The following is a 25,802-nucleotide window of genomic DNA, read 5'->3' on the forward strand; positions in this document are numbered from 1 at the left end:
ATTTACTCTTGGAATCTCTTTCACACTAGGCATCTCTTCCAGAGGACTGAGTGAAATACATTTGTGTAAACATAACGGCTCGTTTCGTTCTTTCATTGAAGATCTACTTTGTGCCAGGCACCGTGCTAGGTGCTAGGGTTATCTGGAGGACAGAACAGATGTAGTAGCTACCCTGGGAGCTCGATCCCAATGACTTGCTGATCTGAACGAGAATCCTGGACGTGGCTCTTTTCGTTTGGTTCTTTTTATGTTTGTTCACGCTCTTTTTGTCTCCTATAATGTTTAACATAGTGCCATAGATCTAAATGATTAAAAGTAACCTATTGCAAGATGGAGGGAGAGAATGAAATAAACCATGAGCCAGGAATTGAACCAGCACCTAGAAGCTCTCGGATTTCCAGCCACGCTCAACGAGTTAAGGGGAGAGTCAGGGGGTGGAGCCAAGTGCTGTGGACAGGCCTGGGCGCCTCACTGCCAGGGCGGCTCCAAGGAAACGTGATTAAACAAAGGCTCTGGCCAATAGCACTGCGGGATTAACGCGAGTGGCTGGCAGGTTGTCCAATGGGAGGAGACGTCGGAGTTGCGCGGCGAAGTTCGGCTTCCTGAGCCGCGGTGGGCGTGGCCGCTGTAGGATGCGAGCCAGGCTGGGAAAACGGTGGTCGCTGATTGGGTTGCTGGGGTTCGGTTGTTGCAGTCGCGATGTTCTTCTCCGAGGCCAGAGCCAGGTCGCGGACGTGGGAAGCAAGTCCCTTGGAACACAGGAAGTGGGTGGAAGTAGGTGTCTGGAGGGCGGCTGAGCCTCGGACTCCAGCTTGGCCTGGGCCTCTCGCTTTCTCTCCCGCGCCTGGGTCTCACTCTGCCGGGTGTACAGATAAGACCTGGGCTGCCTGTCCAAAGGGTCGTGGTTAATGACTGATCCTGGAGCTGCAGGGCTCCTGGCTCCCCGTCCAGGACTACCGCTACCTCCAAGTTCCATCTTCTTTCTCTCTATGTAGTCTATGAATGGTAACCTTGAGTCTGCATCTCTCGCGCCTTTCAAAGCCAGCCCCTTTGCCTCACCTTCCTAACTCCAGGACTGAATTTTGGGTAGAATTTATCTCAGTGGCCTAAATGAATTAATTTGCGTCACCTGGCGGTTAACTCGTTTGCACTTTGAGGGAAATTTCAGCCCATCTTTAAGAAAATTTCAGTCCATCTTTAAGATTTCTTGAGAATTAATATTGAGATAATGAAATTCTATTTTCCTACTCTACTGCTGGGTCAAGTTTTAGATTTTCGAGGTCCAAACTATATAATAAACTAGTAATAAAATAAACCGTTTCTGTCTCATTAACTAAAGCTATTTAATGTTCTTCAGGTATTTAAAGCATGTGATGAAGATCACAAAGGATATCTCAGCAGAGAGGACTTTAAAGTTGCTGTTGTAATGCTGTTTGGGTACAAGCCCTCCAAGGTAGAGCTTTCTTGTATATTTGGGGATGGGGTAGACGATCAAAGGTGAATGGATCCTAAGAAAAGTTCACAGGGCTAGCTTAGGATGTTTATAAATAGCTTTATAAGCAATTTCAGAGATGTGTCCAGTGCTGAATTTTAGCTTCCTCTTAACACCTCAGCCCAGAGATGAAGTAGAAATCTTTTCCACTGGAGCCTACACAAGCCTATCTCACCACCAGGCTGCTAATAACTATTATAAATACAAGATGCTAGAGAGGTGCCAAGAGGGAAGACTGAGAGGGGAGTATTGGTAACAGGAGAAAGTTACATAGGACATGACATAGTCTCTCTCTCGTTTTACTTTTGTTGCTTTGTTTATAAAATACATCCATGGTCACAAAATTAAAACAGTGCAGAAAGGTATAAAGTTGAGCATAAAATCCGCTCCCTGCCTACCAGAGGGTCTCACTCCTAGGAGATTACCATTAACAGTTTTTTGTGTAATTCTGAAATTTTCTATCCATGACATATATATGCATAGTCTTTTATTGAAAACATAAATGGGTAAATATTATGCCTACTTTAACTTGCTTTTCTCATTTAACAATATATCAACTTAAAAGCACACACCACTACCACATTTTGAAATATAGTTGCATATTTTTCTTTTTAGCCAGGTTCCTGTCTGGGGTTATATAGGTGGTTTTTTTTTTTCCTACAAACATTGCCGCAGTGATACACACATTTATGTCCTTGTGGCTGTATGTCTGTGGAATAAGTTCCTAGAAGTATAACTGCTAGGTCATGAAATATGTACGTTTAAAATTTTGTTAGATATTTGCTCTCCAGAAAATATTGCACCAATTCACCAATAATGAGAGTTGAGCTGAGCCTCCATGAACCTCCTACTTGAGTAGGGCAAGTTTCCTGTTCACCCTGTCTTTATGCTTTTCTGCTTTCCTGTTACATTCATTCGAGAGACGACACCCTTCTTGTTAAGCTGGAATTAGTCAGAGTCAAGATATTGTCCAGATTCAAAAAATTGAGCTGCCACCATCAAGCAAAGGGAGCACTCAGGGCTCAGCCTGGAATGCCATCCCTCACTCTCATTAGACCAGACAGCTTGGCAGTTAATTAGGGCCCAGCTGTTCCTCATGAGTGGACTGTGCCTTTCTGTCAGATTGAAAGCCCAGCAAAGCCAGGGACCTTGTGATGTCGTGCTTCTCCGCCCTATTTGTGTCAACAGAACGTACTTACTGTGAAGTTGTGATGCACAATCAGTATTAATATATTCTCTTGACCCAAGTAGGTTGCATGAACAGCTCAGGTGGGTTCAGAGTGGCTCAACTATGAGGGGATGCCTAGTTACTGAGAAGCTTGTTATGGAGCTCAGAGAAGTAGTCAGGGCCGACTCTTAGAAATTGCAGCTCTCCTGTTTACCTGTAATCATTTCAGTTGGAATTACAAAGCAGGTCAGCTAAAAAGAGTCAGCCTGTGAATCATTGTAGTTAACTTGGATTCACCTGGAAAGGTATCTTGTCTCATTTTTGCCTTTATCACCCTTGAGTCTATTTGGTTTCCATTTTAGAATGAGGAATTTAATGACAGATACAGTGATGTAACGTACTGTACATACACTCCATGAAATTTAACAGATTTTACTTTTCATACTGAGGTGAGGTTTTCTATTTTATTTTTTAAGCAAATGAACTATTTACTAACTGCAGGTCACTAAACGGTATTTACTAATAGCATGTCACCTATAAACTTAGTCATTTGTACAATGAACTTTTATTATGCAAGTGACAATATATAATTTCTGTGAAATTCAACAGATATTTTAGACTAGGTTGAGGTTTGGGGTTTAATTTTTTAATATGACTTTTGAGCAAATAAAATATTTACTGACTGCAGGTCATGAAGCAATAAAATACTTATATAATAAATCACTTATACCTTCATGCAGTTGTTTACATAATTAAGTTTATTTATTTGTTGAGATGCAGTCTTGCTCTGTCATCCAGGCTAGAGTGCAGTGGTGTGATCTAGGCTCACTGCAACCTCCACTTTGCAGGTTCAAGCAATTCTCCTGCCTCAGCCTCCTGAGTAGCTGGGACTGCAGGCGCACACCACCATACCGGGTTGTTTTTTTTCTTTTTTTTTGTATTTTTAGTAGAGACAGGGTTTCACCAATGTTGGCCAGGCTGGTCTCCAACTCCTGACCTCAAGTGATCAGCCCACCTCAGCCTCCCAAAGTGCTGGGATTACAGGCATGAGCCACCGTGCCCACCCATACATAATGAAATTTATTGTTTCTATTTAATAAAAGGAGTACTTGCTAGTTGCTAATGATATAAAGATGAATGAAACACAGTCTCTACTTCAAAGCAGTTGAGAGTGTAATGTAGAAAGACATAAAACTGTGATAGATACCAAGAAAGATAAGAGATTGAAAAACAGAAAGTGAAGGGAACAAAGAAGGAAGGCCTAATTCTAGTGGTAACTATAGCAGTCTGGGTGGTCATTTAGACTAGAGAAGATAGACTACTCTAAGTATCTAGGAACACTTTGTGGGTGGTAGGACAGGTTAGGCCCTGATGACTGATTGGGTGCGGTGGTGGTAAGAGTGATATGACCACTGGGACTGAAGGGATAGCGATGCCACCAGTTAAGAGAAAATTTAAGAGTAGGTTCAGAGGAAGTCAGTGAGTTTCGATTGGAACACATTGAGTTTGAGGCAGCTATGAGCATTCCAGGTGCATTCACTCATTAAATAATATGCTGGCTATTGAGGTTACAGTGGTGAAAATCCGCTGTTAGATTTTACTGCTTCCCTAAGATGTAGGAATCTCATCTACATCTCAGATGTAGGTGTAGAGGGTAGGGCTGGAGATAGACTTGGGGCTCCATGGTTTCCATGTGGTTGCTCAAAACACGAGGCTGGATGGCATTGCCCAGGAAGAGTATGCAGAATAGGAAGAGCCATGGTCTGAGGATAGAACGTTAGGGAATACCAGCATTTAAGGGTGGGAGGGGACTTGAGGAAGTTGGAACCATTTGGCAGGGACAAGAGGAACCAGGAAAATGCAGGAAATCCAAGACTGGGAAGAGTTCGAGACCAGAAGTGGAGAAATTATGTCAGATGCTGCCAAGGCTCTGATACTATAATGTTTATAAAGCCCTTGTAGCAGTGTGGTAAAGGGCTTATATTTTAACATTTAGTGAAAGCAGGTCCTCATATTTTCTATACAGTAAAGTCTCAAATGTTTAAAGATGCATAGGGGAAAAAAGCTGATTAAAATGATAACAGTGATTTTCATTGGATGGCTGATTTTTTAATTTTCTTCATAATTTTTTGTATTTTTCATGCTTTCTACATCAATGATGTGATACTTTTGTAATCAGGAAAAAATTTTTTTAAATAGAGCCATAGAGCCCATTAATAACAATTGTATTTGTCTAAAGTAGAAAGGCTGCCTGTTAGATTATATTATATATGGGACAGCCAAATTGATTTTCTGTGCTTAAACTGTCTTGGTCAATGGAATAAAGTTTTGGGGGCTATTAGAGACTAGCAGATTAGTGTCTGCTATTTTACAGATGTTGATGGAAAAATAAAATGACTATTATAGCTATTGTGTATCATTACTTGTCTGCTTGGTTCAACAAACTTGGTTTCTCATAAAATAGATCCTTATTCCCACCCAAAGAATTAAGAACTTGCACTGTGAAAACATTTGATAAAATTACATGTTCTATTATTTTTTCCTCTTTTCTAGATAGAAGTGGATTCTGTGATGTCTTCAATAAATCCAAATACTTCTGGTAATATGAAAGTTGATATTAATTTTTAGTACCTTATTTAAACACTGAGATGGCTTGGCTGTGTCCCTATATCAATCTCATCTCAAATTCCTATGTGTTGTGGGAGGCACCTGGTAGAAGGTAGTTGAATCATGGGGGCGGGTTTTTCCCATGCTGTTCTCATGATACTGGATAAGTCTCATGAGATCTGATGGCTTTATAAGGGGGGGTTTCCCTGCACAAGCCCTCTTTGCCTGCTGCCATCCATGTAAGACGTCACTTGCTTCTCTTTGCCTTCTGCTGTGATTGTGAGGTTTCCCCAGCCACATGGAACTGTAAGTCCATTAAACTTCTTTCTTTTGTAAATTGCCCAGCCTTGGGTATGTCTTTATCAGTGGCATGAAAACAGACTAATAACACTCACAAAATGAAAATTAAAAACAGAAACTAGGCTGGGTGCAGTGGCTCATGCCTGTAATCCCAGCATTTTGGGAAGCCAAGGCGGGTGGATCACCTGAGATCAGGAGTTCGAGACCAGCCTGGCAAAGATGATGAAACCCCATCTCTACTAAAAATGCAAAAAATTAGCTGGGCGTGGTGGCAGGCGCCTATAATCCCAGCTACTCGGGAGGCTGAAACAGGAGAATCGCTTGAACTGAGGAGGCAGAGATTGCAATGAGCCAAGATCGTTTTGGTTGTTTTTATTTTTTTTTTAATTTTTAATTTTTGTAGGTGTATATATAGAGAAGTGGTACATGAGATGTTTTTATGTAGGCATGTAATGTGTAATAGTCACATCATGGGAAATGGGATAACTATTCCCTTGAGCATTAATCCTTTGTGTTACAAACAGTCCAATTACACTCTTTTAGTTATTTTAAAATGTTTGATTATTATTTTGACTCTAGTCACCCTACTGTGCTATCAAATACTAGGTATTAATAGTCACATCATGCAGAATGGGGTATCCATGCTATCAAGCATTTATCTTTTGTGTTACCAAGAATCCAATTATACTCTTTTGGTTATTTTTTAATGTACAATTAAGTTGTTATTGACTATAGTTGCCATGCTGTACTATCAAATACTAGGTCTTATTCTATTTTTTTTTTTTTTTTTTTGCATCCATTAGCCATCCACACCTCTCCCCAACTCCCCCACTATCCTTCCCAGCCTCTGGTAACCATCCTTCCACTTTCTATGTCCATGAGTTCAATTGTCTTGATTTTTAGATCCCATAAGTGAGAATATACAGTGTTTGACTTTCTGTGCCTTGTTTGACTTAACATAATGACCTCCCGTTTTCATCTGTGTTGTTGCAAATGACAGGATCTCATTCTTTTTTATTGCTGAATAGTACTCCATTGTGTATGCGTACCACATTTTCTTTATCCATTCATCTGTTGATGGACACTGAGTCTTCTTCCAAATCTTGCCTATTGTGAACAATGCTGCAACAAACAGTATATGAGAGTGCAGATATCTTCCATATGCTGATTTCCTTTCTTTTGGGTATATACCCAGCAGTGGGATTGCTGGATCATATGGTAGCTCTATTTTTAGTTTTTTGAGGAACCTCCAAATGGTTCTTCATAGTGATTGTACTAATTTACATGCCCACCAGCAGTTTATAAGAGCTCTCTTTTCTCCACATCCTTGCCAGTCTTTGTTATTGCCTATCTTTTGGATAAAAGCCATTTTAACTGCGGTAAGATGATATTATTATAGTTTTGATGGCATTTCTCTGATCAATGATATTGAGCAGCTTTTCACATATGCCTGTTTGCCATTTGTATGTCTTCTTTTGAGGTTCTTTTAATTTTGATTACTTATAAATTTTAAACACGGAAATTTTAAACTGTTGAAGTGCATAAAGAAAAAATATCATTCATAATTTTAACATTCAAAAAATGATACTAGGTTTTCTGACTTGTGCGGCTGGATGAATGGACATGGCACCTACTGAAAAGAGAAGATGGCAGACGGGTGGGGCAGTGGGGTGGGAGCAGGGGGCAGGCAATACTTGGGGGTGAGGGAGACTAAGAGCTCAATTTTGAATATGTTTGAGAAGTGTTAGTTTACTATGTCAAAGCAGTCAGACTGGATAAATTTCAGAAGTAAGTTCTGGGCTGAAGAAATTGGGAGTCATCAACCTGTAGACAGATTTTAAAATCAGGAGAATGGATGAGACCACCTAGAGAGATAGAGTGGACTGAGAATGTTAAGAACTCTAGCCAGTAGAACTCAGGTAGAAGATGAAGAAATGGCAAAGGAGACTTAGGAGTGACAGAGGGGCAAGAGGAAAATCAAGAGTGTTTGATCAAAAGCCAAGAGAAGTAGATATTTTAACAAGGAAGGTGTGGTCAGCACTATCAAATGCTCCTGAAAGGTGAGGTGGCATAACTGATGAGTATCCTTTGGAGTTGACCACCTGGAGGTGTTTGGTGACTTTAGCAAGAGGCATTTCAAAGTGTGGTGAGGGCAGAGTGGGTTGAAGATAAGTGGAAATTGATGATAAAGTGTGACAATGTGAGTAGATGAGTCTTTCATTAAGTCCAGAGTGGCTATGGATCAAGAGATGTTTTGTTTGCTTCTTCTTGTTACCATTTAAATGGAAGAACATGTTTCCAAGCTTAGCAGAATGATCTAGTGAAGAGGAGGAAGGAAGATGAGAGAGAGGGAGAGAAGCAGACCTATTGTATAAGGGGATAGGATCCAGAGCATGTTGGATTGGCTTTTTAAATATTACCTTTTTTTTGAATAATTTAAAACTTCCAAAAAGTTCAAAATAAAGTAGTACAGAGAATAGCTTACTCTCTATATAAGGTATACCTTTTACCCAGATTGACATTGTTAACATTTTACCCATCTTCCTTCTCCTTTGCACTTTCTACCACTATCCCCTTCTCTTCTGTACTGAATATAACCAAAGTATGCTTATCATGTTCATAAATATATGTTGATACTGTGTTTTATCTGATTTATCATCTATATTTTGTCAGTTGATCTAATAACATCCTTAATAATATCTCCTTTTTTAGTATGTTAAAAATCATAAGTATATCTAGGGAAAAAAAAGACACATATGAATAGGAACAAAGATAAAAATGACAGCAGTCGGCTGGCGGTGGTGACTCACACCTGTAATCCCAGCACTTTGAGAGGCCAAGGCAGGAGGATTGCTTGACGCCAGGAGTTCAAGACCAGTCTCGTCAACATAGTATGAGACTCTGTCTCGACAAAAAAGCAAAAAAAAAGCCAGGCATGATGGCACATGCCTATAATCTTAGCTACCTGGGAGGCTGAGGCAGGAGGATCCCTTGAGCCCAGGAGTTTGAAGTTGCACTTAGCCATTATCGTACCACAGCACACCAGCCTGGGCGACAGAGTGAGACCTCATCTCTTAAAAAACTTCGTTAATTAATTCAAAAGAAGGAAGAAAATGGGAACAAAAAAATAGATGGAAATAGACAAGTAGAAAACAAATAATATGGTAGATTTAAATCCAATCATTAATGTTTTAGTTAGATGTAAATGATCTCAACAGCTCCATTGAAAGGGAGATACTGTCAAATTAGATAAAAGAGTACAAACTAACTCTGTGTTGCCTAGAAGCCCACTTTAAATATAAGGGCAAAAAAGATTAGGAGTATATACTGTACTGAACACTAACCAAAAGAATGCCAAAGTGAGCATGTTAATATCAGATGAAGTAGACTTCAGAAGAAGGAATATTACCAGGGATAAGGAGAGCCAGTTCATTAAGGGAATTAAACATTTATGCCCCTGGCCAGGTGCCATGACTCAAGCCTGTAATCCCAGCACTTTGAGAGGCCAACGCAGGCGAATCACTTGAGGCCAAGAGTTTGAGACCAACCATGATGAAACCCCGTCTTTATGGAAAAAATACAAAAAAATTACCTGGACATGGTAGTGCATGCCTGTAATCCCATCTACCCGGGAGGCTGAGGCACGAGAATCGTTTGAACCCAGGAGGTGGTGGTTGCAGTAAGCCCAGATTGCACCACGGCACTCCAGCCTGGGTGACAGAGCAAGACTCTGTCTCAAAAAAAAAAAAAAAAAAAATCCCCTAATAATGGAAATTCAAAATACATGAAGCAAAAAACTAATAAAACTGTAAAGAAAAGTGGACAAATCCATAATGATGGTAGGAGGTTGCAACACCCCTATCAATAATTAAGCAAGGAGACATGAAATCAATAAGGATATAGGAGACGTGAACAGCACTGTCAACCAGTGTGACCTAATTGTCATCTATAGAATGTTCTACCCAACAGCAGAATACACATTCTTTTCAAGTCTACACAGTATATTTAATAAAATTGGTCATACTCTGGGCCATTAAACATGTCAATACATTTAAAGTACAAAGCATGTTCTTTGTGATGGAATTATATTAGAAATCAATAGCAAAGCTGTCTGGAAAAGTTGCAAATAGTTGTTCCAAGTAAAAGTTTAAAATTTCCAAATAAATAGCACACTTCTAAATAACTCATAGGTCAAAGAAAAAAATCAAAAGGGAAAAATTAGGAAGTATTTTGAATTGAATGAAAAGACCACATTTCAAATTTTGTAGGATGGATTGAAAGCAATACTTGGAAAGTGGTAGCACTAACTTTCTATGTTTAGGAAAGAATAACGGTCTCAGACTGATGACCTCAGCTTCTACCTTTAATTAACTTCTACCTTTAACTACAGAAAGAGTAAATAGGGCCCAAAATAAGGGGAGGAAAGGAAATAGTAAAGATTGGAATGGAAATTGTTGAAATTGAAAAGAGGACAAATAAGAAAAAATTAAAAGCTGATTTTGTTGAGGTAATCAATAAAAATGAGAAACTACTACCCACACTGAGTGGGGGGAAAAAGAGAACAGGGATTACTAATATTTAGATTTAAAATCTGTTACACTTTATATACAAGGTTTAGAATCACATTTAAAATAAGACTTTCAGGATTATTGCTAGGAGAACATGTTCTTGATATAATCCCTAACTTGATAGAATTGCTCCAGGTTTTAAATTTCTTGTTGAAAATTTTCACTTTCAAAATATTCAAAATAATGTTTGATGTTCCATTAGTTACAACTTCTTGATAAAGCCTTTTCTACACTTTTTTCCTTAGGGTTTTTTGTGAATATTCCAATCTACAGAGAGTTTTGTTTTCTGGCAAAAGGATTTCCCACATTCTTTGCATTGATAGGATTTCTCTTTCTTAAGAGTTCCCTGATATTCAGTGAGTTATTCTTTCCGGATAAAGATTTTCCCCTAGTCATAATATCTTGTTTCTCTATTATGTTACCGATATGGATTGGCTGTGTCCCCACCCAAATCTCATTTTGTAGCTCCCATAATTCCCACGTGTTGTAGGAGGGACCCGGTGGGAGATAATTGAATAATAGGGGCGGGTCTTTCCCAGGCTGTTCTTGTGATAGTGAATAAGTCTTAGAGATTTGATGGTTTTAAAAAGAGGAGTTCCCCAGCACAAGCTCTCTCTTGTCTGCTGTCATTCATGTAAGACACGACTTGCTCCTCTTTGCCTTCCGCTATGATCATGGGGGCTCCCCAGCTATGTGGAACTGTAAGTCCATTAAACCTCTTTCTTTTGTAAATCGTCCAGTCTCATCTTTATCAGCAGCATGAAAAAAGATTAATATAGTGGCTTTTCTGATACATCAAGTGTGACTATTGCTGAAGGCATTTTAACATTCATTATTCTCCTAGACTTTCTTTCTTCTGTATGTTCTCTGATTTTGAATTAAGGGTTTGACTTCACACTGAATGTTTTCTTTCCTTAGCTAGTTCTCTAATGTGCAGAGAGGTATGGATTCTGGAAGAAAGAATACAGTCCCCACCTGTATTCTTCCAGCTGTACTCTAGTGTGAGTGTGTGTGTGTGTGTGTGTGTGTGTGTGTGTGTGTGTGTGTGTGTTTATTTGGAGAAACTCAATACCACAGACATTCAAGAAAAGGAGTAAAATAGCCTAGCGAGAAATCACTGCTGTACTCTGATTGCTGCTAACATGCAATTTTTCTGTTAGAACTGTTCAATACTGAACCAATTTCAAACCATCCGCTTTTTCTTCTCTCCCTATTATTGATATGAGTCAATTTTACATGGTATTTCTCTTGAAGGAAGAGGGCTCATGTGCAGATTAAATGTTTTTCCACGTATATTATCTGTCTTCTTAATGTTTGGATCTTGAAGAAATGAAATTGGCCGGGTGTGGTAGCTCACGCCTGTAGTCCCAAGCAGTTTGGGAGGCCAAGGTGGGTGGATCACTTGAGCCCAGGAGTTTGAGACCAGCCAGGGCAACATGGCGGAACCCCATCTCTACAAAAAATACAGAAGTTAGCCAGGCCTGATGGTACATGCCAGTCCCAGCTACTCAGGGGGCTGAGGGAGAGGATTGCTTGAGCCCAGGAGGTTGAGACTGTAGTGAATCATGATCACGCCACTGCACACCAGCCTAGGTGACAGAGCGAGACCGTCTCAAAAAAAAAAAAAAAAAAGTCTGAAATGCTGGCCTTGGCCTCCTGGGAACTATTTATTCAGGTAATCAACTTTCCAAAGTTGTTCTGTATAATACAGCTGTGACTTGGGAATTCTCCTCTGCTATCCATTGCTCTTCTTACTTCAGAACAGGGCTCTAACACGCCATCCACAGGATTCTTTTGCAGGCCCCAGTTGCTGCCCAGCTTGCAGGGCGAGGTCAGACTCACATTCTAGGTTGGCCCAGACTCAGCTGCTTTTAGGAAGGGCCAGAGTCCCGAAGCTAGACACCCTGCACTTTGGGTTTGGGATTATACCTAAACCTGGATGCCCAGGCCCTGCTTCCCAAGGGCTTCTAATCCTCTTGAAAAGTGGGTCATTTCAATAGAGATTTCCTTGTGAAAATTAAGAAGAGTGAAAAGTTAAGTCAAAGCTACTAGAAATAAGAGTAGAGTATCTGGAAGAAGTGTACATGCTGGGAGAATTTGAGGGCAGCCAGGGTGAGTAGCAGAAAGGTGCTAATGATGTTTTTATTGCCTGTAACCTAACAAGCAAGTGAATATAAGCAAAAACTGTTGTGGCTGCTTGAAACAAGGAAATACATGAGTGGGAGAAAAAAATCAAGCCATTAGTTAAAGGAAGCAGCAGATCACAGTTGAGATCGGTTCTGATTTACAGTCTTGCTACCTCTTTCAGAGGGTTTCATTATAACCCTCATTCTCTGTGATGCACTTCATAACTTTTCCAAGTGTATAGAATGAAGAAGCTTGCAACTAGAAGAGACCTGGAAAACAGTCATCTGTCCTTATTTTAAAATGAGGAACCTAGGCTTCAGAGAAGAATCACAAAATAATATAGAGGAATAATAAAATAATAAATACTTGGCAAAATCCTTTCACAGTATTTATTATTATTATAGATAATTAAGGCAATCATTTCCTGAACAGTTATCATGCAGATCTGTGATGAGCACATTCATCTGTGATGATTGTTGTATGTAATATAACTATGATATTATGATTATCCTCTGTATTAGTCCGTTTTCACACTGCTATAAAGAACTACTTGAGACTGAGTAATTTATAAAGAAAAGAGGTTTAATTGACTCACAGTTCCACAGACTTAACAGGAAGCATGATTGGGGAGGCCTCAGGAAACTTACAATCATGGCAGAAGGCAAAGGTGAAGCAAAGACCTTCTTCACGTGGTGGCAGGAGAGAGAGAGAGTGAACGGGAAATTGACACACACTTTCAAACAACCACATCTGGTGAGAACAACAAGGGGGAAGTCAGCCCCCATGATTCAGTCACCTCCCACCAGGCCCCTGCCCCGACAGGGATTACAATTTGAGATGAGATTTGGGTAGGGTAAGGACACAGAGCCAAACCATATTATCCTCATTATATTTTATTTATTATTTTAAATTATTATTTTTGAGACAGAGTCTCTAACTCCTGGGCTCAAATGATCCTCCCACCTCAGCCTCCCAAAGTGTTGGAATTACAGGCATGAGCCACTGTGCCTGGCTGATTATCCCCATTTTATAAGTTAAAAAACTCTAGCTATTCATGGCGGTAAGCACCTGTATTCACAGCTACTTGGGAGGCTGAGGTGGGAAGATCACTTGAGCCCAGGAGTTTGAGACCAGCCTGGGCAACATAGCAAGACCATATCTCTAAAAAAAAAAATAAAAGTACTAAAAAGTTTAAAAATAAAAAATAAATAAATCCAGAAGCCTAGCAAGGTTAAGTAATTTGCCCAGAGTGGCACTGCTAGCTAGTAAGTACCAGACCAACGTGATCTGACCTCTAGCTCACCCTCTTAACCAATTGATAAGCCCTTCCTTTGATTTTTAATAGTGCCATGGGTCATATTCCTAACTGTGACAAAATTGAGGCCGGTATTCATTCCCCTAAGGAACTTTATGAATCAATGAGTTGAAGTCAGGAGTAGAATCAATACACAAAACACAAATCACCGTGTTCTCTATAGTTGTTAGACGTTAATTTCAAATTTGGTTCTGGACTACCTAGCATCCAGAGCAAATAGGACAACACGAGCAAGCACAACTGCAGTCAGGGTCCATGCAAAAAAACAATTTGTCTAGAGAGGCATAAGTCCTCCTGCCCTGGGATAGCTCTTCTGTGATGTCTCATGGAGGGGAGACTGGTGGGTGGATGTCAGTGTCAACGAGCTGTTCAATAAATGGCAGTAGTGAATTTTGTAAGGCTGTTGCTTCATCTTTTCTCAATGCAGACGAGAGTGTTTAATGTCAGGGCAATTCTATGGAGGGCAAAGACTGTGTGTTCCAAGTTTACAGATCTCAGATGGTCTGACTTTATTCCAGAATAAATTGTAGACCATTCTATATAAATAACAACAGCTAAGATTTACAGGGCTTTTCTTTATGTTAAAAGCTATAAATAAGAACTGAATGAGCATTGTCCTACTGAATCCTCATACATTTGTCTCTGTGTTATTATCTCGGATCTATATAAAATATGCCTAAGGTTAAAAACCAGAAAAAAGGACTTCAGAATTTTGTTTTCACTAGGCAATTAGATTGAACATCTTTTCTGTTTCTTTATACTATTGCCATTTTAAATTAATGGACATATTCTACTTTGATACTTGAAAAAGCTTTCCAGGAACTTACTTTTAACTCTCACTTTGAATGATGGAAAAATCAAAGAGATTGATTCATCATAGCAGTAATTATGGACTGTGTGACTGCTATCCAGTGTAAGGTCCAATTGAAAAATAATTTGGATGATTAGGTTAATGGTCAGTTGGCTTGCATGCTTTTATTTATTAATATCTTGTCTGGCTTGTTCTAAACCAGACAGTTGATTATTAAAGGTATTATTTTTCTAAATTTAAATATCCTTTTTCTGGTCTTAGTTTCTGTCATAAAACACCTGCTGTTGTGTATGGTTTTTTATTTTGGCTCCTATGGAACAAAGATCAAGGTATAGCAGGGATGAAGGTTTTGGTTGATTTCAGATTTCAATTGGCCTCTTAGTTCTTTTCTATAATCAGGAAACTGCATACACATTAAGGTTACCTTATTTTGAAATTATAATCATAGGAGCATTTTGTGGGATCTCCTACAGATATTCACGCATCCATGTTTATTTAATTACCCATTTAGAAAATGGTGAATATGTTTCACTATAGAGATGGGGAAGAATTAGGAGACACAGACACTGACCTAAAGACATTTAAAAATATGTATCTCATGTGGGCTGGGCGCGATGGCTCACGCCTGTAATCCCAGCACTTTGGGAGGCCGAGGAAGGTGGATCACGAGGTCAGGAGTTCAAGACCAGCCTGGCCAACATGGTGAAACACTGTCTTTGCTAAAAATACAAAAATTAGCTGGGCGTGGTGGCGGGTGCCTGTAATTGCAGCTACTCCGGAGGCTGAGGCAGGAGAATTGCTTGAACCCGGGAAGCGGAGGTTGCAGTGAGCCAAGATCCTGCCACTGCACTCCAGCCTGGGTGACAGAGCAAGACTCCATCAAAAAATGTGTGTATATCTTATGTGATTGGGAAGATGAAAGAAATATTGCCACTTCTTTTACCGCCAGATGTTACGTTACCATTATAGGCAAGAAAACCTCTTAAGAGTTCGGGAGGGCAGGACTGCCCCCTAGAGGAGGTGTGGGCCTGGAGCTGGACATGCTGAAGGATGGGTGGGATTTGAAACAGTGATGGAGCAAAGGAGAAAAGAGGCAGTAAATGAATGCAGTGCAGGTGCCAGCTGTGTGCCCCGCCTCCTGCTCCTGTTGCTGGTACTGTGCTCTCTGTGTAGAGTTCTTCAGAGACCCTCTTCTCCTGTGGTGTCCACCTCAGTGCCTGAAATCTCTTCTTCCTAGATCCCTGTTCTCTTACAAATCTCTTGCCCATCTCAGATTTGCATACCTAAATATATCAGCTATCATGCTGTTAATGCAGTCCTCCCATTAACAGAATCCACTCTCCTTGGATTTTTACCTTTTTTTTTTAACCTCTGCAACAGCAAGAAATATAGTGCATAACTATAAATGAATTGTGTCCAGCCAAGTCAGCTGACATGATGAGATCTGGGAAGGATTAAGGACCGGTGTGCATGGAAGGAAGGATGAAGCTTTAAAGTCCAGAATAAGGTATTAGGACTTTGTGCTGTTTAACACTGAGGAAGCTTTTAAGCTTTATGAGCAGAAGATGTATATAATAAAAAAGTAACAATTCCTGCCTGGGTTTGATAGAAATAAGATTTTATTGGTTCAGATTTCTCTATTCTACTGTAACTGGTTTTTTTATTTTTATTTTTTGCTTTTTTTTTGTTGTTTTGTTTTTTGAAATGGAGTTTTGCTCTTGTTGCCCAGGCTGGAGTGCAGTGGCGCAGTCTTGGCTCACTGCAACCTCTGCCTCCCGGGTTCAAGCCTGGAGGTAAACATGTGATTCTCCTGCCTTAGCCTCCCAAGTATCTGGGATTACAGGTGCGGCACCACCACGCCTGGCTAATTTTTGTATTTTTATTAGAGACAAGGTTTCACCATGTTGGCCAGGCTGGTCTTTAACTCCTGACCTCAGGTGATCTGCCTGCCTTGGCCTCCCAAAGTGCTGGGATTACAGAGGTGAGCCATCACACCTGGCCTATAATGTTTTCACTCATTTTCCCTCCAATTATATAGTAAAACTTGATTTATTCCATTAAGGTAGATTATTTTCTCTTTATTTCCCTACACATCCATAGTAAGCTGGAAGAAAATATTATCCTCTGAATTCATTTATCATAGGTGACAACTCATTATTTTTGAAGTCACTTTCACCTACCATCCTTACAGTCTTTCTGTGCAAACACATTATATCCTTCTCCCACCCCTTCACTGTCATGGCCTCCAAAAGTCATAATTTGAATTTTGTGTCTCAAACTGGAGAAGGCATTATCTCTTTTGAAAGCCTGCTTCATCCTTTTAAACCCTAATTTTTAAGCATTTTTTTTAACTCCTGGAAAAATCAATATGTGGCACAATGAACATGAACCCTTCCTTTCTACTAAATCTAGGACCAGGCTTACTGTCCAAATAACTTGCCATTTTTATTGTTTTCTCCTTCACTCTCCCCAGGTTTATTGCAGTTTCTAATTTGAGCTCACTGTGATAGCCAGATGCTAGACTCCTTCATTTTCAAGAGGGTTTCTGTGTGTGCACTGACCCTGAAGCTTAGAACTGTGAACCACAAAAAACTATACTTAATGGAACTTGCAAGTAAAAAATTTATATAGTTTTGTTAGACTTTTTGAATATATCTTCTCCTGTGGTGAAAGATGATTACCCTCCAAAGAAACTGCTTAAAAACAAACAAGTAGAAAAAAAAAACCTTTCTAGTCTCTCTCTCTCTCTGACATATATATATATATATATATATGTCACATGTATTAAGTAGTGTGGAAACTAAAAAATATATACATGTTGGCCAGGCGCAGTGGTTCATGCCTGTAATCCCAGCACTTTATGAGGCCGAGGCGGACGGATCACAAGGTCAGGAGTTCGAGACCAGCCTGGCCAATAGGGTGAAACCCCGTCTCTACTAAAAATACAAAAATTAGCCAGGTGTGATGGCACGCACCTGTAATCCCAGCTACTCCGGAGGCTGAGGCAATAGAATCGCTTGAACCCAGGAGGTGGAGGTTGCAGTGAGCTGAGATCACGCTGTCGCACTTCAGCCTGGCGACAGAGTGAGACTCCATCTAAAATATATATAAAGTTACAGAACATGAAGAGAGTCCATTTTGCCAAGGATTGTTTATAAAATGGAAGGAGATGTTTTCCAGTTGTACAAAAAAATGCATGGACTCGCAGATTCAGGAAGGATTTGTAAAGATCATTGGTCCAGTGGTCTTTAAACCATGATCCTCAGTCCTAGATCCTTTGGGAACACATTCAAAGACACTGTTGGATACGGAAGAATGGGAAGCCCACTCACTTCAAACCAAATAGTTCTGCCTTCATCTCCTCTACACATGAGGCTTTCCATTTTCATATAAAGAAGAATCTTTCCTACAGCTTAAAAAAAAATAATTTGCCAACTATTGATAGAGTCCAATGACCCAGGCAATTTCTGAATACCTTCTGCAGACATATTAATAATAAACACAGATAAACACATAGATCTGTGTGGTTCCTAATGTTGTGATGCTAATTTGTAACCACAGTAAAGTATGTTTAGGTAACTATTAGTAGTGGAACAGTGTGCACAAAAGACTCAACATTGTATTTGAAATTAGAATTTTCTGAACATATTCTTCCTCTGGAGGCGGGGTGGGAGGGGACACAGGTAATACATTTCTTATTGGGTATGAAATCTGATAGTAGAATTACTGAAAGCCTTTGTGAAGTGGTAATTTTAGGTTTGAATGTTGTGACAGCAGGTGGAGCTAGTAGTAGGAACTCTATTTCTAGGTTATGTAAAGAGCTAGATGTATACAGCTTACATTAATGTGTTTTCATTCTAGAGCTTCAGGAATAGCATGTTATTATGTATTGGCTTTGGAAAGTGATCATATTACTACAACATGAGAGCCGAGCTGAACAAAAACTCCTCTGTGCTTTAGAAAAGGGGCTTGTATTTGGATAAATGTTGCCTTAGAAGATTAAGACAATTAAGGGCATAGAAGGGAGGGGATATGTTCACACAATATATGCTTGATGAATTTAACCCGTAGAGTATGGACTTGAAGAAATAAAAGTGTATGATTGTGTGGGAAAATAGTGTGAGAGAAATTGATTACACATACGGAGTAATTTGTGTTATTGGATGGCTTTTCCTTTTAAGTGGTAATAGGCATACAGTTTAAATCCACATACATTTTCTCCTAGTAAAAGCTAAAGACCGTTTGTTTTTATCCTACAATATTGTGAAATAAAGACCTGAATACTGCATAGCTCCAAATACTCCTGAGTTATCTGAATATGTAATTTAAAGGATATCACCACTCAGGTCATTTTTTTTTCCTTGTGAATTACACGATGAACCATGGAGTTGTGCTTTTTTCCCTTTATCGCTTCTCTAAGTCAAATGCAATGATAAGAGCAAATATTATGGATGTAGTTCTCTCTGAATTTTGTTTGGTTTCTACTATATCATATGTTTTAAGAAATTGGAGTTTCTGAAGTGACAGTTTATTTTGCTGGCTATGTGAATAGAAAGAGACCTACTTTTTGGCGTTCATTTACAGAGTTATAAGATCATTTAAAACACGGGTCTTTTTTTCTTTTTTTGAGACAGAGTCTTGCTCTGTCACCCAGGCTGGAGTGCAGTGGCACAATCTCGGCTCACCGCAACCTCCACCTCCTGGGTTCAGGCGATTCTTGTGCCTCAGCCTCCTGACTAGCTGGGATTACAGGTGCATGCTGCCATACCTGGCTAATTTTTGTATTTTTTAGTAGAGACAGGTTTTGCCATGTTGGCCAGGCTGGTTTCAAACTCCTGACCTCAGGTGATCTGCCTGCCTCAGCCTCCCAAATTGCTGTGATTACAGGCGTGAGCTACTGCACATGGCTAATTTTTGTATTTTTAGTAGAGACAGATTTTGTCATGTTGGCCATGCTGGCCTGGAACTCCTGACCTCAACCTCTCTGTCCACCTTGGCCTCCCAAAGTGTTAGGATTATAGGCATGAGCCACCACACCTGTTCTAAAACACACATTTTAAGCCTGGCATGGTGGCATATGCTTTTAGTTCCAGCTACTGGGGTGACTGAGGTGGGGGATAACTTGAGGCTAGGATTTTGAGGCTGTAGTGCACTGTGGCCATGCCTGTGACTAGCCTCGACACTGCAGCCTGGGCAACAGAGCGAAAACCTGTCTCTAGGGGAAAAAAAGAAAACAAAAAAAAAACTACACACATTTTAATGCTTTTTGCTAAAAACTAGAAATAACATCTTCTTGTTTGTTATTATTCATTGAATGTTACTTACTCAGCGAACATGTAATGAATGCCTACTGTCTGCTAGGCATCATGCTAAACGTGGGATAAAATTTTGAGAACACTATATGCTGCTTTCCCTCAGCATGTCTCAGGCAGACATGTGGCCAAATAATTACCATAGGTCCTAATCACTTCTATGATTGCATGATGAACAAAGGGCCGTCGGGTCACAGAAAAAGGACTCAGCTGAGAGAAATCAGAGACATATTCAAACAGGAGGTGATGCCTGGGTTGCATCTGGAAGGAGATGTAAACATTCACTAGGAGAAAAAAGGAGAAAGTACATTATTCCAGGCAGTGTGTTCTATACATGCAAAGGTGTGGAGTACCAAAGGGCCTCTTGGCTTGGGGAAGCACCAGGAAGTTGACTAGGAAGCCTTGAGAGGTGGACTGGGGTACGTTTCTAAAGGGCCTCCTAGGACATGCCATTATCAGTGAATATATTATTCAAGAATTTCAGCTACTCTAGATGCTACTTAATTGACTAGCTTTTGGTGTTCATGAAGCTACAGTTATGGATATGATCTTGTGGGCACATGGCATGGCTAGACTTCAGTTTTAACCTCAGCTAGCAATTTGGCATTGTGTTCTCTGTCACAAAGGTGATTAGATAAGAATGGAGCTGCATCAATATGTATCCCCACAACTACGGAAAAAAATGCTACATATGCTAATTTGCTACAGTACATATGATTGAGCACCTGCCAGGCACTCTGGTAGGTGAGGGAGATATGCCCTGTTGCCTAGAAGACAGCCAGTCACCTCCTGAACTTCTTCTCTTGGTTGTCTCCAGAACACTGAACACTTCACACAGCTGAATGGCAACTCTTCATCTCGCCCCAATTTTGCTCCTCCCCCAGACTTTCTCCTCTCTTTAAGTAGCTCTTCAAGCCAGAATCTACGGGATATTCTTGACATCTCCTTCTTTCTCACCCGCCATGTCTAGTTCTTCATCAAGCTATGTCATTTAGATTCTAAAATATATCTGGAAACTTTCCACTCCTCTCATCCCCACTGCCAGCAACCTGGCAACCACGTCTCTTGCCAGTAGGCTCCTAACTGGTCTCTCTTTTTACATTTTTGCTCCCCCACCTCAGTCCTTTTATCAAGATAATAGCCAGAAAGATATTTCAAAACTCAGATCATATAACTTCCCAATTCAAACCTTCTATTGACTTCCTATTGCAACTTAAATAAAACCCAAATTATTTACCGTGGCCCACAAGATCCTGTGAGTTTTGGCCCCTGCTGCCCTCCCCAACCTCATCTTGTATCACTTCTCTCTGGCTCACTTTGTTCCAACCACAGCAGCCTTTTTTCATTTTCCCACCTTGCCACCCGACGGCCTCGGCACAGGCTGTTCCTACTGCCAGCAGTGCTCTTCTTCCCAACATTAGGCAGTTGGTATTGTCTCATGGTTTAGGTCTTGGCTTAAATATCTCCTCCTTGAAGGGATCTCTCCTTCACCAGAGTCTACTTGACATGAGGATTCCTGTGAATCTTTTTCACAACCTCCTGTCTTTCCCCTCATTGCCCATGCCACAGTTTGCAATGAGGTGTGCGTTTGCAGTTGAACCTGTGTAATGACTGCCTTCCCCACCAGATCAGTAGCTTCCTTGGGACTGGAATCATGTGTATTCTCTTTTCCCCTCTATTTCCAAAACTTAATACAGTGCCTGGCCCACAGTAGGTCCTAAAAGGAATCATTTAAACACAGACAGATTTTTTTTTCAGTTTATAAATCTTTAAATATAAATAAAAATGTAGGAAATTAAGAAAATCATTTCTACATTTTTTTAAATGATTGGAACTATTTTAGAAAAGGTATACAGCTTAGTATTACATCACTAAAAGAAAAAATGTGCATGTGGTTATTGTATGATTGGAGGCTATTTTTAAAACAGAGTGATAATGTTTTTTTATGGAAATTCTGAGTTATAAAAATGAACCGCTCTTTTTAGATATGTAGAGCTCAGTTCACTAAAATGTTTAAATTCTTGGCTTCGCTCTTTAAACCTACTACAAAGATCACATTAGAATTCATTTTAATAGACATTGTAAGCACAGTATCCAATCTCATTTTATCATGCTGGGCTCTTTTATTATGAGACTCGCAGGAAGCTGAGCCCGAGGCTGCTCCACACGTTGTGGGGTGTATCCAGGGCTGGAGATGGTGCCAGCTCTATTGTTTATGTAATATTCTCCCCACCTTTATCTGTGGTGTGCAATTGGTATTGACTTTTAAGAAACTACTTCTCTGACCCGATCTCCCAGTTGGAAGAAAACCTGCCGTAGTGACATCTGGCTAGGAAAAAAGGGATCAAAGAAGCATAAGGAAAGAAAAATTATGAGACCTTGTTAAATAAGTAGTTTCATGCCTATTAGGGGGAAGAGTGTTACACTTTTTTCAAGGTCACCATTCCTTTACCCCTGGAAAAAGCTCAGTGAACCCTAAAAGTGTCTTGTTTTCACTATTGATTTCTAGCGTTGGGTTTGTTAAATGTTGGCATTTAGCAAAATGCCTTTTTCGGTCTTCAGGAAACTTTACAGATCTTGAGTAAGTACTGTTCACCAAAATTAAGATAAAATTTGATTATTGGGATTTATTACTGTTCATTTCTGTTTATTTTTTTTCTTAAAGAGGAAGACAATAATCTTTGACCAATTGTTTTTTCCCCAACTTTTAGGTATATTACTCGAGGGGTTTTTAAATATTGTCAGGAAAAAGAAGGAAGCTCAACGATATCGGAATGAAGTAAGACACATCTTCACAGCCTTTGACACGTACTGTAAGTGTCTCTAAAATGTTTTGATGTAAAAAAAAATTGCTATTAAGGGATTGCGAATAGGATTATATACCCAGTAAATCAAATATATAATATGCTTGAAAGATTATATTACTGTATTCATTAGCTGTTACCTTAGGTATTGATGCACATTTTTTTCTCTGTCGTGATTTCTTGACATTTACCATAGATTAAATAGTATTTACAGTTATATAGTTGTACTAATATATTGTACCTTGATTGTCATGGGAACCACAAAAGGACTCGCCATGGAGGATATAGGCCATGAGCCACCTATGGAGGTGTGGGAGACCGTGTGTCGTCTTCATCAACTCTTGCTCTGACGTACAGATGATTGGTGGAATTGTTTTCCCACATAGGGTGTGGCTGAGAGGGGTGGGTGGCTGTAGACCCCCTAGGCCCCACAGATCATACACAGAATGAAAAGACTCATGGAGTCTAGGTTCAGTGTCTTGACTGCTATTATGATTTCCTTCTAAATAGTAATATTTCATGATTCTAATACCAAGCAAAGGGAAAGACATGAATTTTGAAGACTGCATTGTTTTGGCAACTCGCAAAGACTCAAAGTCTAACACCGTTGTTATAGTGCATGTCTCTGTATAGTGCTATCCCTGGTACTGAGAGAATCAGCAAAATGATAGGGCCAGGAGTGACCTTCAAGATCAGCTGGGACTGCACTGAAGGAAAGTATTATTAGAATCTTAAATTATTCCGATGAGACAATCTCAGATTACCTTGTATGTGAAATCAACCATAAACTACTGCTTTTCTCCTAGTAATATATTAAAATAAGTTTTGCACAAATGTTATGGCTGAAGTAACAGTTGATAGGTCTTATCAAAGTAAGTGAATATTTTTTATTGTTTTCAAATAGATCGTGGATTTTTAACTTTGGAAGATTTCAAAAAAGCATTTAGGCAGGTGGCTCCCAAATTACCAGAAAGGACTGTTCTTGAGGTATTCAGGTAAGGCATCAAAATCCTTCTGTACACCACCTTTTGATTTACCATTTGCTTTTACATGTTTTTGACTTCATGGAAAGCACTTATTTCTGATTTTTGAGTCAGGAACATTTTTCTCTTGCAGCATAGTGTCATGGTCCAGGAGGGAAATCTATAGTTAGCTATGAGTCCTTCCACGCCCCTGACAGTGGACTGTAAAGTTGGGGGAGCACTTGCACACCAGGCAGGTGCATACAAGCACTTATGAGTAGGGGCAGGAGAGGAACAGGAAGAAAGAACTTTATCAGATACTTAGGTGTGAACCAAGGGAAAATGGAGCTTTAGTAATATTTAGCATGGATGCTGGTGTCCTCACATGGTCTGTATTTCAGACAAACACAGGTTACATGTGGTTCTTGAGTTGTCTGGAGAGAACAGCTGGAGTTGCCTGATGGTAGCCCCCTTGTTCCCTTGCTTTCAAAGCTACTGACACATGTTGCTGTTCACACATACCTGATAAAGTGGATTTAAAGATTATATTATGTGGTTCTTATGAACGAATCCTGACAAAATGGACAAGTGGCTTAAAAGCAGTTTCTGTTAGGAAACTGCAGATTGAAGGTAATATTAATAGGGCAAACACATGCTGACGTGAGAACACAGCTGAGCTGTCTCTGACTCCCAGCATGAGCTCTTCATCAACCCTGTTAACAGGTATATTCATTAGCGTTCAGCACACCAGCGAGAGCTAGAAAACCCAGAAGAACGGAAACTCAAAAAATATAGAAATTCATTTCTCTGTCATATAAACATAGGCAAACCAGGGGTAAATGTTGACCACACAGTCGGGAAGGATCCAGATTGCCCCTTTTCTTGTTGCTCTGGCTGTATCAACACCTGGCTTCTCCCTCTTGCTTCAAGATGGTTGCTTAAGTTTCAGCAGTCAAATCTGAATTCCAGCTGGTTAGGAGGAAAAGAAAGCAGAAGGTATGCACTCCTTTTCAGGATATGTATTATTTCCACTTACAACCCAGTGACCAAAACTTAGTTCCAAGGTCATGCACAGCTGCAAGGGGGAAGGGTTTTGGAAAATGCAGTCTTTGCTCTGGGCAATGATGTGTCCACAAATAGAGGTTCTGATACCAAGGAAGAGGGAGAGAGAATGGATATTGGGGGACATCTGGCAGATGTTCCCATTTGGGATAAAAGTAACTTGATGAAATATGACCAGAGCCAGCCCTTCTCAGTAGAAATTAGTAAATAGGTTATTTGAATGAAGATTTGCAGTCATTATCATTAACAGTGACATATATGAAATTCATTTGCTGCATCATTGACAAGCAAGCTACTGAGCAAGCTATTGAAGAAGAGCAAAGAAGTTAAAGCCAGATGCATACAAAATGCTTATGGGAAAACATTACTTAGTTGATTTTGTAAAAGCAAATCCTTTAAAATGTAGCATCTTTGTATTTTGTGATGAGATAGGTAGTGAATATCAATATACTTCTACCATACAAAAGTTGTTTTTAACAAAGGAACTAAAAATTGATACTCATTTTCTTTTTACAAAAAGACAAGTTGTCCAAATATGATGAACTTTATGTGTTAAATGGTTTTAGTAGATACTACCTTATAGAGATTTTTGAAAAATGTATTTAAATATAGTCATTCAAGATACAGGCAATGTTTTAACGATGAATGAGAAAGTAACACCTTGTTAGAAGAAAAGCTATGCTACAGGGAGAACATTTTTGAAATAGATGTTTGAAAATGTTATTTTATTTTAAAACATAATGTCACCTATTAAAATTCATAGCTGCATGTTTGGTATGTTTAAAATGGAATGTCCTGGCCAGGCACGGTGGCTTATATCTGTAATCCCTGCACTTTGGGAGGCCGAGGCGGGTGGATCACCTGAAGTCAGGAATTCGAGACTAGCCTGGCCAACATGGCAAAACCCCATCTCTACTAAAAAGACAAAAATTAGCTGGGCGTGGTGGCATGCGCTGTAGTCCCAGCTACTCGGGAAGCTGAGGCAAGAGAATCACTTGAACCTGGGATGCGGAGGTTGCAGTGAGCGGAGATCACACCACTGCACACCAGCCTGGGTGACAGAGTGAGACTCCATCTCAAAAATCTGCAAAGTTGTGGTGATTGTAGCACACAATTATTAAAAACAAATTCGGCCTGGTGTGGTGGTTCATGCCTGTAATCCTAGCACTTTGGGAGGCCAAGGCAGGAGGATTGCTTGAGGCCAAGAGTTCAAGACCCGCCTGGGCAACATAGACCCTGTCTCTACACAAAATACAAAAATTAGCCAGGTATGG

General features: G+C 39.9%; 1 protein-coding gene across 9 annotated transcripts in view; it reads left to right on the plus strand.

Annotated features, from left to right (window-relative positions):
* The first annotated feature begins 578 nt into the window (after positions 1-578).
* EFCAB11 (EF-hand calcium binding domain 11) overlaps positions 579-25,802 on the plus strand; it is a 195,553-nt gene continuing 170,329 nt past the window's right edge. For 3 of the 9 annotated variants that reach the window (XM_058429827.1, XM_058429826.1, XM_032179270.2), the window contains exons 1-5: positions 604-725; positions 1,358-1,453; positions 5,214-5,259; positions 22,412-22,513; positions 23,409-23,499. In XM_058429827.1, the coding sequence (XP_058285810.1) occupies positions 633-725; positions 1,358-1,453; positions 5,214-5,259; positions 22,412-22,513; positions 23,409-23,499 (428 nt within the window). In that variant the 5' untranslated portion in view covers positions 604-632. Of the gene's footprint in view, positions 775-822; positions 1,006-1,357; positions 1,454-5,213; positions 5,260-22,411; positions 22,514-23,408; positions 23,500-24,290; positions 24,463-25,802 lie in introns of those variants that run through there. The other 6 variants (XM_058429825.1, XR_009210387.1, XM_032179266.2 and 3 more) reach the window with 6 other exon arrangements.

Source organism: Hylobates moloch, unplaced genomic scaffold, assembly GCF_009828535.3.
Source record: "Hylobates moloch isolate HMO894 unplaced genomic scaffold, HMol_V3 SCAFFOLD_16, whole genome shotgun sequence".
In the NCBI taxonomy this organism is placed as follows: Eukaryota; Metazoa; Chordata; class Mammalia; order Primates; family Hylobatidae; genus Hylobates; species Hylobates moloch.